The sequence below is a fragment of the Oncorhynchus gorbuscha genome, linkage group LG15, assembly GCF_021184085.1.
Source record: "Oncorhynchus gorbuscha isolate QuinsamMale2020 ecotype Even-year linkage group LG15, OgorEven_v1.0, whole genome shotgun sequence".
In the NCBI taxonomy this organism is placed as follows: Eukaryota; Metazoa; Chordata; class Actinopteri; order Salmoniformes; family Salmonidae; genus Oncorhynchus; species Oncorhynchus gorbuscha.
Genome location: NC_060187.1, coordinates 49,720,947 through 49,741,603, shown reverse-complemented (window position 1 = coordinate 49,741,603; position 20,657 = coordinate 49,720,947). Strand labels below are relative to the sequence as shown.

At 40.9% G+C, this 20,657-nt stretch overlaps 1 protein-coding gene across 1 annotated transcript in view; it reads left to right on the top strand.

Moving 5' to 3' along the window:
• Positions 1 to 5,208: 5,208 nt before the first annotated feature.
• Positions 5,209 to 20,657, top strand: part of LOC123997017 (PEX5-related protein-like) — a 47,400-nt gene continuing 31,951 nt past the window's right edge. Inside the window, exons 1-3 of the mRNA XM_046300950.1 lie at positions 5,209 to 5,383; positions 14,844 to 14,967; positions 16,668 to 16,761. Coding sequence (XP_046156906.1) covers positions 5,230 to 5,383; positions 14,844 to 14,967; positions 16,668 to 16,761 — 372 coding nt within the window. The 5' untranslated portion in view covers positions 5,209 to 5,229. The remainder of the gene's footprint in view (positions 5,384 to 14,843; positions 14,968 to 16,667; positions 16,762 to 20,657) is intronic.

Below are 20,657 nucleotides of genomic sequence, written 5' to 3'. Positions count from 1 at the left end.
CAGATGTGCTCAATTGGATTCAGGTCTGGGGAACGGGCGGGCCAGTCCATAGCATCAATGCCTTCCTCTTGCAGGAACTGCTGACACACTCCACCCACATGAGGTCTAGCATTGTCTTGTATTAGGAGGAACCCAGGGCCAACCGCACCAGCATATGGTCTCACAAGGGGTCTGAGGATCTCATCTCGGTCCCTAATGGCAGTCAGGCTACCTCTGGCGAGCACATGGAGGGTTTGTTCGGCTCCCCACAGAAATGGCACCCCACACCATGACTGACCCACCGCCAAACCGGTCATGCTGGAGGATGTTGCAGGCAGCAGAACGTTCTCCACGGCATCTCCAGACTGTCACGTCTATCACGTGCTCAGTGTGAACCTGCTTTCATCTGTGAAGAGCACAGGGCACCAGTGGCAAATTTGCCAATCTTGGTGTTCTCTGGCAAATGCCAAACGTCCTGCACGGTGTTGGGCTGTAAGCACAACCCCCACCTGTGGACGTCGGGCCCTCATACCACCCTCATGGATTCTGTTTCTGACCGTTTGAGCAGACACATGCACATTTGTGGCCTGCTGGAGGTCCTTTTGCAGGGCTCTGGCAGTGCTCCTCCTTGCACAAAGGCAGAGGTAGCGGTCCTGCTGCTGGGTTGTTGCCCTCCTACGGCCTCCTCCACGTCTCCTGATGTAGTGGCCTGTCTCCTAGTAGCGCCTCCATGCTCTGGACACTACGCTGATAGACACAGCAAACCTTCTTGCCACAGCTCGCATTGATGTGGCATCCTGGATGAGCTGCACTACCTGAGCCACTTGTGTGGGTTTTAGACTCCGTCTCATGCTAACACTAGAGTGAAAGCACCCCCAGCATTCAAAAGTGACCAAAACATCAGCCAGGAAGCATAGGAACTGAGAAGTGGTCTGTGGTTACCACCTGCAGAACCACTCCTTTATTGGGGGTGTCTTGCTAATTGCCTATAATTTCCACCTGTTATCTATTCCATTTGAGCAGTGTATAAAGGCGGTGGTATGGTCAAAAATACATATATTTGTCTGTATATGAAAAGGGTAAGAGTAACAATATGGAAATTGACAGAAGTTCATGTAATAGAGGGCAACCATGACACTCCAGTGGGAATTTTCCTCCACTAAGAAGTTATGTCAGGGGGATTGTGTTATTGTTATATTTGATATGCTAAATGCATATTTGTTGGAATTATTATGAATAAATGAATAAACAATATTGTCATTTTAAATAGAATTGTAACTAAGTAAACTTATACTCTGTTTTATTATATCTGATTAACAATATGAGTTCACAAGAAGGGATTGTGTGACACGGACAAGGAGTAATTCAAGTTAAAGAACACCATTCCAACTAGGAAGAAACAAATGGGTTGGGGACTGTGTAAACACATAAGGTCGTTAACCTAGCGTTGAACCTACAGAAACTTAGCTCTGGGTTTTTTTAGATAACCTAGGAATGCATTCACTGTCTTTTCTGTTCATTAAAACTGTCAGCTCAGTGGTGATCGATAATGTTGAGGGGTCAAAAGTTACCTGGGAGTGTGTTAGTAAGTTAGAATGAACTTTTCACCTCACTTTGTCCCGGTCGAGAGGAGGGGATTCTGTTAAAGCAATGAAATGACGTCATGATCTGTATATAAACTGTTGCTGGTGGTTAAGTGGGAGCGCGCTCCAAGAATAAATTGTGTTACCTATTATTGAAAGACTGGTCTGCGTCTATTTTATGCAAACAAGAATCTTATAAATTCTCATAAAATAGATTAAAAGGGTTTTCAATTGATGAAAACACATTGGCATAATTAAATTACAGTAACAATATTGCAAACAATAAAGACACGACCACTTAATCTTGCTATTAGTGTGCTGAGGGAAGTACTGTAACTAAAAGTATAGGCACAAGCATGCCCGTTTTAGCTGAAGTCAGAAGTTCACGTCTAATGCCTGCTGTGTCCTCACACTGAGTGGATTGGGATGATTCAAAATGACAGTTTGCAGGTTCCCAATTGAAGGTCAGTGGCTCAGCAGAGGATTAGTGAGTGGAAACAACAGCGACTCACTTTCTCGGTAATATCCACAGGTTGAGCTGTTTCGTTACAAAAGTCTAAGACAAACCTCAGTCCTTGACAATAGCAATAGACAATTTGATCTCCAATAGCCTAGAAAAAAGGCTTGCAAAAGATCCATTGATATCATTGTTCTCTATCACGATTCACACAAACCAGACTTTACCTGACCACAATAAACTGCAATAAGGAATCTTTTGCACTCTAAAACATTATGTTAAGGTTGTTGAAAGCAGTGGTCAGAAGGTTAGCTGACATCATCCTCCAAAAATATAATTAGAAACACATGGGAACCCTTAGATGACCATGACGATGTAGAAATGAATCAATGAAATGAATTAATAGTGATGCTCGGCACACTATGTGTAACCTCGTTCATCTGTTGTATGAAGAGAGTCAGACCGAAATGCAGCGTGTAGGTTACTCATGACTTTAATTAAAATAATCGCGGTACATGAAATAACTGTATATGAAAACAACAAACGAAACGTGAAACCTATTACAGCCTATCTGGTGACTACAACACAAAGACAGGAACAAACACCCACCAATTACAACGCGAAAGTCAGGCTGTCTAAATACGGTTCTCAATCAGAGACAACGACAAGCACCTGACTCTGATTGAGAATCGCCCCAGGCAGCCAGGCCTAACTAGACACACCCCTAATCATACACAATCCCAATTACTACAAACCCCAATACGAAACACAACATATAAACCCATGTCACACCCTGGCTTACCCAAACATATACCAAAAACACAAAATACAATGACCAAGGCGTGACACTATGATAGAGATGGTATACTATCCTTCGTATACATACACATCTAATATGCCTTCAGCTGGAAAGACTATATGGAGGACTTATTTTCAAGGCATTATCATCATCATCATCATCATCATCAAGTAGACGCAAGGGTACCCAAACAGTTTGTCCGTCTTGATTTCTTTCAGCACATCTGGCTTTTCTCCTGACACTGATAACACTTCAGACAACATCTCTCACAAGTTTTTCCTCTGATTTCTAATTGCATTTATCTTTTGAGGAGCACAGAGATATCAGGAGGGGAAAAACACTAATTATCTACAGATTACATTCAGAGGATCATCCCGTTTGTTTGTCATAAAACAGCAGTGTGTTAAATACCGGGGGATTTGTGTACACACGGGCTGAATACTGCAGAACCATCATATATACACTGACGAAAAATAGAAAATGGAACATGCAACAAATTCAATGATTTTACTGAGTTACAGTTCATATGAGGAAGTCAGTCAATTGAAATAAATTCATCAGGCCCTAATCTATCGCTTTCACATGACTGGGCAGGGGCGCAGCCATGGGTGGGCCTCGGAGAGCATAGGCCTACCCACTTGGCAGCCAGACGGTAAGTGCCCACCCACTGGGGAGCCAGACCCAGCCAATCAGAATGAGTTTTTTACTCACAAAAAGGGATTTATTACAGACAGAAATACTCCTCGGTTTCATCAGCTGTCCGGGTGGCTGGTCTCAGACAATCTTGCAGGTGAAGAAGCCGGATGTGGAGGTCCTGGGCTGGTGTAGTTACACGTGGTCTTCGGTTGTGAGGTCGGTTGGACCAAATTCTCAAATTCTCAGTGTATTTTATATGGCCAGTGAAATCAGAGCAATAACTGTATTACGATAGCAGTGTATATTACCTCACAATTTCACTGTAACAAACTAGCTTGAACAACGCAGAAAAAGCCAGTTTAAAACACATTTTGATGTATCAAAGGAACTACATCAACATATTGTCACGCCTTGGTCATAGTATTTTGTGTTTTCGTTATATATATATATTATATATATATATATATTTTTTTTTTATATATTTGGTCAGGCCAGGGTGTGACATGGGTTTATTTAATTGTGTTTCGTATTGGGTTTTTGTAGGCATTGGGATTGCGGCTGAGTAGGGGTGTAGCATAGGCTTGGTTGCCTGAGGCGGTTCTCAATCAGAGTCAGGTGATTTTCGTTGTCTCTGATTGGGAACCATATTTAGGTAGCCTGGGTTTCACTGTGTATTTTGTGGGTGATTGTTCCTGTCTCTGTGTAGTGTTCACCAGATAGGCTGTAATAGGTTTTCGCGTTCCGTTTGTTATTTTGTATATTATAAGTTATTTCATGTATCGTCGTTTCTTCATTAAAGAACATGAGTAACCACCACGCTGCATTTTGGTCCGACTCTCCTTCAACAGACGAACGCCGTTACACATATGCCATTATTAATTGTGTCTTTGTACACCAATTCAATTCTTTGCTGCCAATGTTTACACCAAGACAATAAACTAAACCATCTTTTTGAATTTGTTAAATCTTTCTGCATAGCCTCTTTGCCTAAAACTTAACATGTTGATCTACTCAAAATTGAATTTAAAGTAATTAACTCCAATACATTTAGTTCTTCATCTGTATAGATGTCTAATATGCCATCTGACTAAGTAGTTATGGCACTGTTCTTACCTTTATTCTAATGAAACTATCAGCACATAATTATGAAGACGGGAAGGGCCTTTTCATTCACATACTATATGCTGTGAGCAGTTAAATGTACATTAACCTGAAAAAAAAGCCTTCATCGTGTCTTTGCGGTCTGTCGAACAAGTCGAGGGCTTCAAGTTCCTTCGTGTCCACATCACTAAGAAACTATCAGGATCCACATAAATCAACACAGTCGTGAAGAGAGCGCAACAACGCCTATTCCCTCTCAAAATGCGGAAAATGTTTTGGCATGGGCCCTCAGATCATCGAAAAGTTCTGAAGCTGCACCATTGAGATAATCTTGACAGGTTGCATCACCGCCTGGTATGACAACTGTTTGGAATCCGATCGCAAGGTGCTACAAAGGATAGTGGGAAACAGCCCAGTACATCACTGAGGCCGAGCTCCTTGCCATCCAAGACCTCTATACCAGGTGGTGTCAGAGGAAGGCCCTAGAAATTGTCAGACTCCAGTTTGTTGAGGAATGTTAATCCGTACATCATGACAGCTTTGTTTAGGGAGATGCGTCTCCCTGTAAAGAAAATATTTGAACTGTATACTAAGAATCTAAACTAGTATGATCTACCCTTCCAGTTCTGACCTCCACATTGGACCTACTAGACCTCAGCGAGCCCGGAGAGAGAATGAACAGCAAACAGGACAAGAAGAGCCCTCTGTTGTCGTCGCATGGGGAAGGGCCCAAGAATGGGCCTCACCGAAAGAAGACAACAGCTGAGACAGAGCTGATCCGGGTGGCTGTGGAACAGACTGCCCCCAGCTCAAACACTCCCGACTCAGGTACAAGCACTGGAGCAGATGGTTTACCACTGAAACTATTGTCCATTTATAGTGTATCCTTATTTCATATACAGTATTTTTGCTATATATACCACAAATACTGTATATGAAATAAGGATACACTATAAATGAAATACTGTATATGAAATAAGGATTCACTATAAATGGACAAGATTGTACTGGCAATTCTCACATAGAAACATCATTGGAAGGAAGGATGTTTAAAATGTAAAAAGCATTTTTTTTTTTTTATCATGATGAAAGTGCCAATTTTAGGCCCTTTTAAGACCTAAACATGCCTCCTGTAAGAGCCGTACATGATACAGACAACATCTTGGTGTCATTACATTCCTTATAGTGCGACATAAAATAAGTTGTTTCTGAAAATAAATCACATACATTTATTCAACATTAAAAATACTAATATTGGGCCTCCTGATTGGCGCAGTGGTCTAAGGCACTACATCACAGTGCTATCTGTGCTACTAGAGCTCCTGGTTCGAGTCCAGGCTCCGCTGCAGCCGGCCGCGACTGGGAGACCCATGGGGCGGCGCACAATTGGTCCAGTGTCGTTCGGGTTAGGAGAGGTTTTGGCTAGCAGGGATGTTCTTGTCCCATCGCGTACTAGCAACTCCTGTGGCGGGCTGACACGGTCGCCAGGTGCTCTGACACATTGGTGCGGCTGGCTTCCAGGTTTAAGAAGGCATTGTGTCAAGAAGCACTGTGGCTTGGCTGGGGGTGTGTTTCGGAGGACACACCGCTCGCGACCTTTGCCTCTCCTGAGTCCGAACGGGAGTTGCAGCGATGGGACAAGACCAATTGGACACCACAAAATTGGGGAGGAAAAGGGGTATAAAAAAAGAAGAAAAATAATAATATTAATATCTCAAAACGATTGTGTTCATTTTTAGACTTTGTTTGGAACAATATACTTTACAAGTACATCTTTGCTAATTCTAAAGTATGATACATTTTATGAGCACCACCAACACAGTGAATGGGAAAATAGATTGCTTGTGACTTGCGGAATGTGCAATCCTAAAGGAGGGTTGTGATTGGTTAATGACCTATAATGTCAATTACTATTTTAAAAAATGGGTCATATCATTAAAAAGACCCAGAGAGCCCACTCTGTAAATTTGACGTGTTTGAAGAGTATATTGTTACAAATAAGATACTATGGGTGCAATATGTAACTTTTTGGGCGACCCGACCAAATTCCAGTCATTCTCATCTGTCATTCTCATTGAAAGAAAGTCTAAGAAGCGGTAGATCTATTCTATGTGCGCTATTTCTCTGCTTCCCTTAAGTTTGGTTTTTCAGTCTTTTAGTTTCAGTTTTGTACACTAGCTTCAAACGGCTGAAAATACAATATTTTAGGTTATGGACAATATTTTTCACAGCATTTTAGATAGTATATTGATTCTCTATACAGTGGATTCAGAAAGAATTCAGACCCCTTGTCCTTTTCAGCATTATTCTAAAATTGATTAAATCACCCCCCCCCCCCACTCAATCTACACACAATACACCATAAAGACAAAGCAAAAACAGGTATATCACATTTATGTAAGTATTTAGACCCTTTACTCAGTACTTTGTTGAAATGATTTACAACCTTGAATCTTCTTGGCTATGATGCTACAAGTTTGGCACATCTGTATTCGGGAATTCTCCACTCAAGGACATTCAGAGACTTATCCCGAAGCCACTCCTTGGTTGTCTTTGCTGTTTGATTAGGGTCGTTATCCTGTTGGAAGGTGAACCTTCACTCAAGTCTGAGGTCCTAAACGGTCTGGGGCAGTTTTTCATCAAGGATCTCTGTACTTTGCTCTTTTCACCTTTCCCTCGATCCGACTAGTCTCCCAGTCCCTACCACCACCATGCTTCACCGTAAGGGTGGTGCCAGGTTCCTCCAGATGTGACGCTTGGCGTTCAGGCCAAAGAGTTCAATCTTGGTTTCATCAGAACAGAGAATCTTGTTCCTCATGGTCTGAGAGTCCTTTTGGTGCCTTTTGGCAAAGTCTAAGTGAGCTGTCATGTGCCTTTTACTGAGGAGTGGCTTCCGTTTGGCTACTCTACCAGAAAGGCCAAATTGGTGGAGTGCCTACAGAGATGGTTGTCCTTCTGGAAGGTTCTCCCATCTCCACAGAGGAACTCTGGAGCTCTGTCAGATTGACCATCTGGTTCTTGGTCACCTCCCTGACCTTGGCCCTTCTCCCTTGATAGTTCAGTTTGGCCAGGTGGTCAGCTCTAGGAAGAGTCTTGGGGGTTCCAAACTTCTTCCATTTAAGAATGATGGAGGCCACTGTGTTCTTGGGGGCCTTCAATGCGACAGACAATTTTTGGTACCTTTCCCCATATCTGTGCCTCGACACAATATCCTGTCTCGGAGCTCTACAGACAATTCCTTCAACCTCATTGCTTGGTTTTTGCTCTGACATGCACTGTCAACTGTGGGACCCTATATAGACAGGAGTGTGCCTTTCCAAATCATGTCCAATCAATTGATTTTACCACAGGTGGACTCCAATCAAGTTGTAGAAACATCTCAAGGATGATCAATGAAAACAGGATGCACCAGAGCTCAATTTCGAGTCTCACAGCAAAGGGTCTGAATACTTAAGTATATCCCTTTTTTGCTTCAATATGGGGTATTGTGTGTAGATAAAATAGATAAAGAAATCTATTTAGCCTTTATTTAACTAGGCATTTCAGTTAAGAACAAATTCTTATTTACAATGACTACCTACCAAAAGGCGAAAGGCCTGCTGCGGGGACGAGTGCTGGGATTAATATGTATATTTTTTAAATAAAAAATATAGAACAAAAACACACATCTTACCAAAAGAGACATTACAACACTACATAAAGACAGACCTAAGACGACAACATAGCAAGGCAGTAACACATGACAACACAGCATGGTAGCAACACAACGTGGCAGCAGCACAACATGGTAGCAGCACAAAACATGGTACAAACATTATTGGGCACAGATAAGGGCAGGAAGGGCATGAAGGTAGAAACAATACATCATGCAAAGCAGCCACAACTGTCAGTAAAGAGTGTCCATGATTGAGTCATTGAATGAAGAGATTGAGATAACTGTCCAGTTTGAGTGTTGCAGCTCATTCCAGTCGCTAGCTGCAGTGAACTGAAAAGACGAGTGACCCAGGGATATGCGTGTGCTTTGGGGACCTTTAACAGAATGTGACTGGTAGAATAGGTGTTGTATGTGGAGGATGAGGGCTGTAGTTGATATCTCAGATAGAGAGGAGTGAGGCCTAAGAGGGTTTTATAAATAAGCATCAACCAGTTGGTCTTGTGACGGGTATAGAGAGATGACCAGTTTAGAGAGGCATATAGAGTGCAGTGATGTGTCCTATAAGGTGCATTGGTGTCAAATCTGATGGCCAAATGATAAAGGACATCTAGTCGCTAGAACCTTTACCTGCTCTATAAATTACGTCTCATCTAGCATGGGTAGGATAGTCATCTGAATTAGGGTTAGTTTGGCAGAAGGGGTGGAAGAGGCACGATTACGTTAGAGGAAACCAAGTCTAGATTTAACTTTAGCCTGCAGCTTTGATATGTGCTGAGATAAGGACAGTGTACTCTTGTCATACTCCCAAGTACTTGTATGAGGTGACTACCTCAAGCTCTAAACCCTCAGCGGTAGTAATAACAACGATGGGGAGAGGGGCATTCTTCTTATCAAACCACATCACCTTTGTTTTGGAGGTGTTCAGAACAAGGTTAAGGACAGATAATGTTTGTTGGACACTAACAAAGCTTTGTTGTAGAGCATTTAACACAAAATCCGGGGAGGGGCCAGCTGAGTATAAGACTGTATCATCTGCATATGAATGGATGAGAGAGCTTCCTTCTTCCTGAGTTATGTTGTGGATGTAAATTGAGAGGAGCATGGGGCCTAGGATCAAGCCTTGCGGTACTCCCTTGGGGACAGGAGGTGGCTGAGACAGCAGATGTTCTGACTTTATACACTGCACACTTTGAGAGAGGTAGTTAGCAAACCAGGCCAAAGACCCCTCAGACACCAATACTCCTTAGCCAGCCCACAAGAATGGAATGGTCTACCGTATCAAAAGCTTTGGTCAAGTCAATAAAAATAGCAGCACAGCATTGCTTAGAATCAAGGGCAATGGTGACATGAGGACCTTTAAGGTTGCAGTGACACATCCATAATCTGAGAGGAAACCAGATTGCATACCAGAGAGAATACTATAGACATCAAAGCCAGTCAGATGCTTATTGACAAGTTTTTCCAATACTTTGATAAACAGGGCGAAATAGAAATAGGCCTATAATAGGTAGGATCAACTTGATCACCCGCTTTAAATAAAGGACAAACCGTGGCTGCCTTCCAAGCAATGAGAACCTCCCCAGAGAGGAGAGACGGTCAGAGATAGGCTTGGTGATGATAGGGGCAGCAACCTTAAAGAGGAGCGTCGGGGCTAATTGCGTTAGAAGGGATGGGAGATGAGGAAATGTTGGGCGGGGAAGGAGGCATGGCTGAGTCAAATTGGAATTTGACTCAGCCAAATTAATGAAGTGACTTAATGAAGTGGTGATTAAAGAGATTAAGGGACATGTTGTGAGGAGGAGGGTTTATTCTCCAGGGCTTTAACTGTTTTCCAGAACTTCTTGGAGTTAAACCCACAGAGAGAGAACTGCTCCTTAAACTTTGTCCTTCCGGATAGCCTGAGTGCACTTATTTCTCATTTGCCTGAACGAGAGCCAGTCAGCCTATGTATGCGTGTGTGCCGAGCCTTTAACCAAATGCCATTCTTGAGGTGGAGTAACTCTGCAAGATCACAGTCGAACCAGGGGCTAGACCGGTTTTTAATTGTCATTCTCTTCATGGGGGCGTGTTAACAATACCACTGAAAATATTTTTTAAAAGAAGGTCCAAGCGTCTTCGACAGAGGGGATCAAGCTGATGCTATACCATTTTACAGAGGCCAGTTCAAGGAAGCCTTGCTCATTCGTTTTTTAGCAAGCGTCTATGACAAATCAGGACAGGTCGTTTCACTGAGCAGCCATTATGAACACTTGCTGTAAAACAGTGATCACTAAGGTCATTACAGAAAACACCCGACTGATACCTATCAGGATTATTTGTGAGGATAACATCGAGGAGAGTTGCCTTTTCGGGGTGTTTGGAGTCATACCTTGTGGTATTGGGAATAATCTGAGAAATATTTAGGGAGTCCCATTGCTTTAGGACTTGTTCAGGTGGTTTAGGCATGTCCCAGTTTAGGTCACCTAGAAGGACAAATTCAGACAGTGTAAGGGGTCAGGAGAGAGCTTAGACTATAGGTAGGGTACAGGCCGGTGCTGGTGGAGGACAATATCACCCAGCAACAGTCAACAAAGAGCTATTTTAAACCAGCAAATCAAATTGTTTGGGGACAGATTTGTTGGAGACAACCGAGCACTGAAGGTGATCCTTGGTAAAGATTGCCACCCCCCCAACAGAGGACAGGGAGAGCTCTGCAGTGTTGATTTATGACATTTGAATGTGCATTAGAAGGCAACAAGATCCTATTGTACAGCAAATTCATCATGTAACATGAATACAAAGCCAGAGAGAGGTGGTTGGAATAGGATGGGAGGCCAAAAGTCAGTGTAACCAATAGAGGGTCAGAGTCCAGAGTGTGGGAACAAACAGTCTGTCTCACGGTTGGGTAAACAAGAACGTTCAGTCAACAAAGCATGCAGAAGTCATGAGGCAAATAGCAAAATGCACAAGAAAAAATTTAATAAATAACAACTTGGAGCTAGCTATTGTAAGTTCAGAGTCACTCACCCCAACAGGGGTGGCAGGTAGCCTAGTGGTTAGAGTGTTGGGCCAGTAACTGAAAGGTTAAAATCTGTTGTTCTGCCCATGAACAAGGCAGTTAACCCACTAGGCTGTCATTGTAAATAAGAATTTGTTCTTAACTAACTTGCCAAGATGTGTGTGTATACACACCTCCAATGTGTGTGTATATATATATATATATATATATATATATATATATGGCTTTAAAAATAGCATCAGACTAAACGTGACTCACTCAGTTCCAAGTTGGATGGGGTCCTCACATCTCTGCTGTTTGTTTGCAAGAGCACCCTCCCTATAGCTTGGAAGAAGGAATCCTTGGTAGCAGTCATCCCTCCAGGTACCTTTGTCATAAATTAGGTTGTAGGTTTGTGGTTAAGGTTAGCATCCAGCGGAGGGTCCCTGCCGAAAAATCAAAATGTATCTAACTCCAAATCTATCCTTTTTGTCATGCAGGTGAAAGAGGACCCAAAAGCGACTTAACAGAAACAGAGTTTATTCAAGTCCAAACAGAAAACGACAAATCCTGAATCCTTAACAGGAAATGTCCAAACAGGGAATAACAGAAATCCTCTAGTCTGTAGAGGGGAATAACAGGAGAAGCGGCCACAGACTGCAGGTCGCTTCGGGTAGGCGCAGGCCGTAGCTGACAGAGACACCTGCTCACACGCAGCATCTGATGAAGGCAAAAACACGACAGGACAGGGCGATACACAATCACAGCACGGTGAATTCTAAACAAGGAACCGACAGGACAGGAACGGAACACAAAGGAAGAAATAGGGACTCTAATCAGGGGGAAAGGATCGGGAACAGGTGTGGGAAGACTAAATGATGATTAGGGGAATAGGAACAGCTGGGAGCAGGAACGGAACGATAGAGAGAAGAGAGAGCGAGAGAGTGAGAGAGGGAGGGGGAGAGAGAGGGATAGAAAGAGGGAAAGAACCTAATAAGACCAGCAGAGGGAAACGAATAGAATGGGGAGCACAGGGACAAGACATGATAATAAATGACAAACATGACACTTTTGTAAAAAAAAACATGTTGAAAAATGCGAAAGCTCACATGCAGCTGTGTCTCTCTCTCTCTAAGGCCAATTGATGAGGAAATTGTTGTATTTAATCCATTTTAGAATAAGGCTGTAACGTAACAAAATTTGGAAAAAGGGAAGGGGTCTGAATGCTATATGTATATTTTTGCTTGCTTTGTCAAACTGAAATCAGACATTAGAATATTAACAACCAGGAAATGGCAGAGCGATTTATGCATAGTGCGCCTTTCAATATATAATGTTGAATAAATGAATGTGAAAGTGTATTTCAGTATCAAGACATACTCCATATTTGAGAGAACATTATAACGAGTATAATGACACCAACATGTTGTCTGTATCATCATGAGTGGTGCACAGGTTGTCTAAAATGGCAATTATAATCATAATTTTCAAATAAATTGTTTATGATACAAATGTAAAAAGCATGTTGTTAACTTCTTATGGCTGGGGGCAGTATTGAGTAGCTTGGATGAAAAGCGTGCCCAGAGTAAACTGCCTGCTACTCAGGCCCAGAAGCTAAGATATGCATATTATTAGTAGATTTGGATAGAAAACACTCTGAAGATTCCAAAACTGTTAAAATGATGTCTGTGAGTATAACAGAACTCATATGGCAGAAGAAAAGAAAAATCTGAGAAATAATCCAACCAGGAAGTGGAAAATCTGAGGTTTGTAGTTTTGCAACTCTTTGCCAATCCAAGATAGTGTAAATTTGGTCCGATTGCACTTCCTAAGGCTTTCACTAGATGTCAACAGTCTTTAGAACCTTGTTTGAGGCTTCTACTGTGAAGGGGGAGAGAATGAGAGCTGTTTCAACCAGAGGTCTGGCAGAGTGCCATGAGCTCAGTCTCACACGTGGCCGTGAGAGTTAGCGCCTCATGAATTTGGATTTGTGAAATTAACGCGCAAACAAAAAGGAGCTATTTGGACATAATGATGGATTTTATCGAACAAAACAAACATTTATTGTGGAACTGGGGTTCCTGGGAGTGCATTCTGATGAAGATCAAAGGTAAGTGAATATTTATAATGCTATTTCTGACTTCTCTTGACTCCACAACATGGCGGGTATCTGTATGGCTTGTTTTTGTGTCTGAGCGCTGTACTCAGATTATTGCATGGTATGCTTATTCCGTAAAGTTTTTTTTAAAATCTGACACAGCGGTTGCATTAACTAGAAGTAGGTCTATAATTCCATGCATAACACTTGTATCTTTTATCAATGTTTATTATGAGTATTTTTGTAAATTGATGTGGCTCTCTGAAAAAAAAATCACTGGATGTTTTCTAGGCACAACATTACTGAAAATAACGTGCCAATGTAAACTGAGATTTTTGGTTATAAATATAAACTTTATCGAACAAAACCTACATGTATTGTGTAACATGAAGTCCTATGAGTGTCATCTGATGAAGATCAAAGGTTAGTGATGAATTTCATCTCTATTTCTGCTTTTTGTGACTCCTCTCTTTGGCTGGAAAAATGGCTGTATGTTTCTGTGACTAGGTGCTGGCCTAACATAATCGTTTGATGTGCTTTCGTCGTAAAGCCTTTTTGAAATCGGACATGGGTGGGATTAACAACAATTTTATCTTTAAAATTGTGTAGAATACTTGTATGTTTGAGGAATTTTAATTATGAGATTTCTGTTGTTTGAATTTTGCACCCTGCACTTTCACTGGCAGTTGTCATATCATTCCCGTTAGCGAGATTTCAGCCGTAAGAAGTTAAACATCCTTCCCAATGAAGTTCCTATGAGATCATTTCCAGAACATTCTGAGATTCCAAAAATATTTTCTACGCCAGCTGACGTGGAATCACACTATACAAGGGATGGACTATAAACTCTTAATAGCTCTTGACTATTGGGCAAGTCAGGAGAATGTTTTGGTTGTCCGAAAATAATGATCTAAATTGGATGTTGGACCGCAACTAAATTTATGTCCGAAACCATGTTTAGTGGTCATTGTCACTCTGTAGTATGACAGAGCTGTTACGTGCAAAATTAAATGAGGTTCTCTTATGGACAATATTTATGTAGCATTTACTTTGTATCATGTCATCATGAATTTCATGACTACCTAATATGTAGATTATAAATCTGTAAAAATGTTCAGAAAATTCAATCAGGAACTGTATTAGCCTCATGTCCCCAGTCTCCTAAATGCTTTAACAGACTTGCCTACCCTTAATGAAACGTTTCCTCTATGAAGTTCAATGGAGTTGACCTTGTTCATGTTCAAGATTGTCCAAAGAAAGATCAGGCAATCGCCTGTAATGAACAGATCATCTTAAAATACATTAAGAGGTAACAGAAGATTAGTTTCCCATTAGCAAGTTGAGGAGGTTAAAGTATTTTACTCTTCAAATGAGTTCTAATTATGCGTAGCAAGTAATTCATGAAAGAAAGTTTAAGTGTAACCCTGGGTATCATTTACAAGCAAAGTTCATGTCCCTCTCATGACTCTGTCCAGATGGCAATGTTTTTTCCCCCTTAGCTGATTGTGTTGTATTGTACCCTGCTGTTAGCTGATTTCTCCATGATTGCTCTTCCCAGTCATCATTGCCTCTCCTTTGGAGAAATGGGAGGAGCTCAACCTCCACCCTGAAAGAAACAGCAGCAGAAAGTGGAAATTGGAAAGACAACATTCATGGAGAAACTCCTCCAGCGAACATCTGTGGTAAAGTAACCTTCCTGCACCTGTTATATCTAAGTCAGTTCCAAATCTGTTGAATTGCAGTTTTGTTCACACACATGCATTTCCATCAACAACAAAAAGGACAAATGAGCAGTTCATAGGAGCATGTTATATTGGGTGTCTAATGAAAGCTAAGAGTCTATATTTTTTAGAAATTAAGGCATGCAGTGCATCTGGAAAGTATTCAGACCTCTTGACTCTTTCAAACATTTTATTACTTTGGTCTTACTCTAAAATTTGTAAAATTATTTTCCTTGAAATGTTTCTACAACTTGATTGGAGTCCACCTGTGGTAAATTCAATGGACTGGACTGTGCGACCTAATATAGAAAGGTGTGGCTTTCCAAATCATGTCCAATCAATTGAATTTACCACAGGTGGACTCCAATCAAGTTGTTGAAATATCAAGGAGGATCAATGGAAACAGGATGCTCAATTTCGAGTCTCATAGCAAAGGGTCTGAATACTTATGTAAATAAGGTATCTGTTTTTTTACCTTTAATACATTTGCCAAATTTTTTTGCTTTGTCATTATGGGGTTAATGTGCATAGATTGATGAGGGAAATAAACTATTTGATCTATTTTAGAATTAGGCTGTAACATAACAAAATGTACTTTCCGAATGCACTGTATATACATTTTCCAACCATTTTCCATCTCAAAAAAAGTGGAATAAGCAAAGGCTTTGATTTCTGGTAAAACAGATGGAAAATGTGGGAAATACATAAAATCCCAATAATATTGAAGTAAAGACCCCTGCCAACTAATAAACACAATTATTTGCCTTCTGTAAGTTAAGCATTGCCTTGTGCCTTGTAATCCCGTTTAAAAACCCCCCACATATCTTTAAGATATTTTTAAAATGTATGTCCCTCATGAGGGAAAAGGAAAGTTCACAGAAGTAACATGTAAAGTTAGACCTACCAATTAGTGTTTTTACTGATAAAGTTTGTTTATGAATTATTAAGAGATTAAAACCTTGTAATTCTGTTACCAAATCGGTAACAGGAAACCATTGTAGTTACAAACCACAGTTGGGTCAATTAATTGTCGTTGGAGTCACTTTGATTGTAAGTAAGAATAGAAGATTTTTTCGTAAACACTTCTACATTAATGTGGGTGCTGCCATGATTACAGATAATCATGAATGAGAGAGTTACAGAAGCACAAATATGGTACCCCCAAGACGTGCTAACCTCTCAAACTTACAATAACAGGGGAGGTAAGCATTTTTCTTGGGGAGGGGGGGGGGTATTGTATTTGTGTGTCTAACTTTCACACATGATTATTCACGATGTATGCAGGACTATCCGTAATCATGGTAGTATCCACATTCATGTAGTGTTTAGAAACATATTATATTCTTATTTACAATATGTAGCAAATTCTGCATATTGCACCTTAAATCGTTTTGAGGGAGTTTTTTTATTTTTTTATTTTACCTTTATTTTACTAGGCAAGTCAGTTAAGAAACAAATTCTTATTTTCAATGACGGCCTAGGAACAGTGGGTTAACTGCCTGTTCAGGGGCAGAACGACAGATTTGTACCTTGTCAGCTCGGGGATTCGAACTTGCAACCTTTCGGTTACTAGTCCAACGCTCTAACCATTAGGCTACCCTAATGAAATGCAGAGTGGATCTTTTTTTTAAATTGTTGATTTAATTGTCCTTTCTCTTTAGGTCCATAGACTGCAAAACACAACCAGAGGCAACCTCCATGAACTCATTGGAAGGGAATACCAAAGCAGAGGCAGAGCCAGCTCTAACATTTCAAGTAAGCAGAGTCCTGAGTAGTCATTGCAGACCATTGTCTGTTCTGTCTGCACTTGAAATCAACAGTATTTGGAGTTTAACGTTTTCTTTCCACCTCAAAAACAGATGGTTTTGATTAGAAGCATTTTAGGCTGCTTTGTGACATGTTGAGAGGACTCTGCTTTGTTGGATGGAAGGGTTTTGGGACACATAAACCATAGCGGTCATGCCAATCTCCTGATTCCAGTCAATGTACTAGATCCCTGTGTTGTGACCATGTTTCAACCTGCCATCTTCTGCTAACACCTCATATTCTTCCATTACAGCTCAACAGACAGTATATTAGTGGAAGACATGTAAGCTTCTCTATGCATCCTTTCCTATGATATTGAAAGACATTTGCACTGAGCAGACATCCCCACAGAATGTAATTTGAGTTAAATTTTTTACATTTTAATTTAAAGTGTTGGTTCTGCGACAAAGGTACCAGTTAAACAAGAAGAGTCCCATGTTGGCTTTTGAAATGGTTTCTTTGTGGTGCTCCGAGGTCCAAATGTCAGGCGCTTCCCTCCTTAGTGCTCGTGGTCTCTATACAAGTTTGCATGAGGGTCCTGTTACTATCCACCCATTATTATATTAATAGCTCATGAATAATTCAGTAGCCTTACTTTGAGCCCACAGTGTATCTCAGACCAACTAAGCTTGCATCACCTTTCAACATCTCACTAAATAATAGATTTTGGATTAAAGATGCCCCATCTTCGGTGGTTGTTTCAGCCCAGTGATGTTGTAAATAGTGGCAGGTGCTCTCACACGCAATGTATTGCGAGAGGAATGCTTTGTTTGAATGAATTTTTGCGAATTGGTCTAGAATAGAACAAAAGCTGTCTGAAAAACTTCTTAAACCCTTCACACCTCCCTACAGCTTTACTGTACCTTGACATATTGTACACAACAGCATGTGGAACTGCCTGGAAAGTTTGGGAAGAAACTTGACAATTTTTCTTTTGGCTTGACATAATCGGTGGCATTAACCTGGGTAAAGTGAATTCTCTGGAGGCCATTAATATCTAGATAAGCCAACTTCAATTAGACCTTGCATAAATCAGGTCTTTCTGATGACCAGCTATGGAAAATATGATGTTACAGGTAATGGCAGAGCTGACATGAGGCCTTACAAAACAGATTAGTCAGCTAGGCAGCTGTGGTAGTGGGAGCCGACTGACTTGCATTCTACCATAGGGCTATAAAATGGCTCTCTGTATAGTAGAGCATGTTCATGAAGGATATATCCACCACTAACCTAATTTTCATTATCTCCAGCACAATACCATGTGAAAATTGTACATTTCTACATTTTGTAGAAAAACAACAAGTCAAAAAGTTCTAACCGATTACATCAAAGTTAAATCATTTTAAAATCAGTGATTATCAAACACTGAGATTAGCGGCGACGTAGGGAGTAAGAAAATACCCTCCCCCTGGCTAGAAACTCATTGCAAGGTTTTGAGATTAACGTTTTTCCTACTTTTAATCCGAATTTGTGATGTCACAGAGAAGCATTTCTTAGCACCTTATGTTTTTTTAACTACACAGATTTAACACTGGTTGGGTGTCGGAAATAATGAATGAGGTTGAAAAGTGGCAGAATTGCCTTTTAATTCAATTCCTTGGCCATTGCTAATTACAGTTATTCTAGTAATTGTCATGAATCTCTCCTTGGTGAGGGTCAAAGGTGCGAGATCAACAACACTGTTAAAACCCTTTACAATGAAGATTACGTGAAGTTTTGGATTTTTACAAATTATCTTTGAAAGACTGATAAAAGGCACATTTCTTTTTTTGCTGAGTTTGATTAAATATGAGAATACTTTTGAAGATAGCGATGTGATTTTAGCCTTCCAAATGGAAAATAGTTTTTCATATAAACTTGTGCCCAGTCAGTGGCCACGCCCAAGTGAGCCTAGAGTTCGTGTCAGCATGACGTAATCGCCTCTTTGGCTAGAGCGCTTAAAAAGGACTCGCTAAGAATTAACATTCAGACCAGAAAGCGTGGAGAGGTGGCTACACCGCTGAAAATGGTTTGGTTATTGTCCATTTGGAAGACCCATTTGTGACCAAGCTTTAACTTCCTGACTGATGTCTTGAGATGTTGCTTCAATATATCCACATCATTTTCCTCCCTCATGTCGCCATCTATTTTGTGAAGTGCACCAGTCCCTCCTGCAGCAAAGCACCCCCACAACATGATGCTGCCACCCCCATGCTTCACAGCTGGGATGGTGTTCTTCGGCTTGCAAGCCTCCCCCTTTCTCCTCCAAAAGTATTGATGGTCATTATGGGCAAACAGTTCTATTTTTGTTTCATCAGACCAGAGGACATTTCTCCAAAAAGTACGATCTTTGTCCCCATGTGCAGTTGCAAACCGTAGTCTGGCTTTATGGCAGTTTTGGAGCCGTGGCTTTGCTGTGCTGCCTTTCAGGTTATGTCGATATACTCATTTTACTGTGGATAGAGATACTTGTGAAGATGCTGGAGGAAACAGGTACACAAGGTCCTTTGCTGTTGTTCAGGGATTGATTTGCACTTGTCACACCAAAGTACGTTCATCTCTAGGACAAAGAACGCATCTCCTTCCAGAGCGGTATGACGGCTGCGTGGTCCCATGGTGTTTATACTTGCGCAATATTGCTTGTACAGATGAACGTGGTACCGTGAGGGTTTTGGAAATTGCTCCCACGGATGAACCAGACTTGTGGAGACCTACATTTTTTTTCTGAGATCTTAGCTGATTTCTTTAGATTTTCCCATGATGTCAAGGAAAATGTTCAGGGTAGGCCTTGAAATACATCCACAGGTACACCTCCAATTGACTCAAATTATGTCAATTAGCCCAGAGTAAACTGCCTGCTACTCAAGTCCAGAAGCTAATATATGCATATTATTTGTAGATGTGGATAGAAAACACACTGAAGTTTCCAAAACTGTTTGAATGATGTCTGTGAGTATAACATAACTCATATGGCAGGCGAAAACCTGAAAAAAATCCATCCAGGAAGTGGGAAATCTGAGGTTTGCATTTTTTCAACTCATTGCCTATCCAATATACAGTGTCTATGGGGTAATATTGCACTTACTAAGGCTACTACTAGATGTCATTCTTTAGAACCTTGTTTCAGGCTTCTACTGTCAAGGGGGAGAGAATAAGATCTGTTTCAATCGGGTGTCTGGCAGGAGGCCATGAGCTGGTCACTCGTGTGGCCTTGAGAGACCTGCGTTCCATTGCATTTCTAAAGACAAAGGAATTGTCTGGTTGAAACATTATTGAAGATTTATGGTAAAAACATCCTAAAGATGGATTCTATACATCGTTTGACATGTTTCTACGAACTGTAATCTTTTGGACTTTGTCTGAACTTTCACCTGGCCTTGCCCACGCCTTCTGAGTTTGGATTTGTGAACTAAACACGCTAACAAAACGAGGTTTTTGGATATAAATGATGGACTTTATAGAACAAAACAATCATTTATTGTGTAACTGCTATTCCTGGGAGTGCGTTCTATTGAAGATCAAAGGTAAGTGTAATAATAAATAATAAAATAAAATATTTATAACGCTATTTCTAACTTTTACTGACTCCACAACATGGCTTTTTTGAAATCTGACACAGCGGTTGCATTAACCTCTCTGGGATCGTTCGGGATGCTAGCGTCCCACATCACCAACAGCCAGTGAAATTGCAGGGCCCCAAATTCAAAACAGAAATCTCATAATTAAACTTCCTCAACCATACAAGTATTTTAAAGATACACTTATCGTTAATCCAATCACAGTGTCCGATTTCAAAAGGTATTTTCGGCGAAAGCAGAACATATCATTATGTTAGGTCAGCAAGGGTAGCCTAGTGGTTAGAAGGT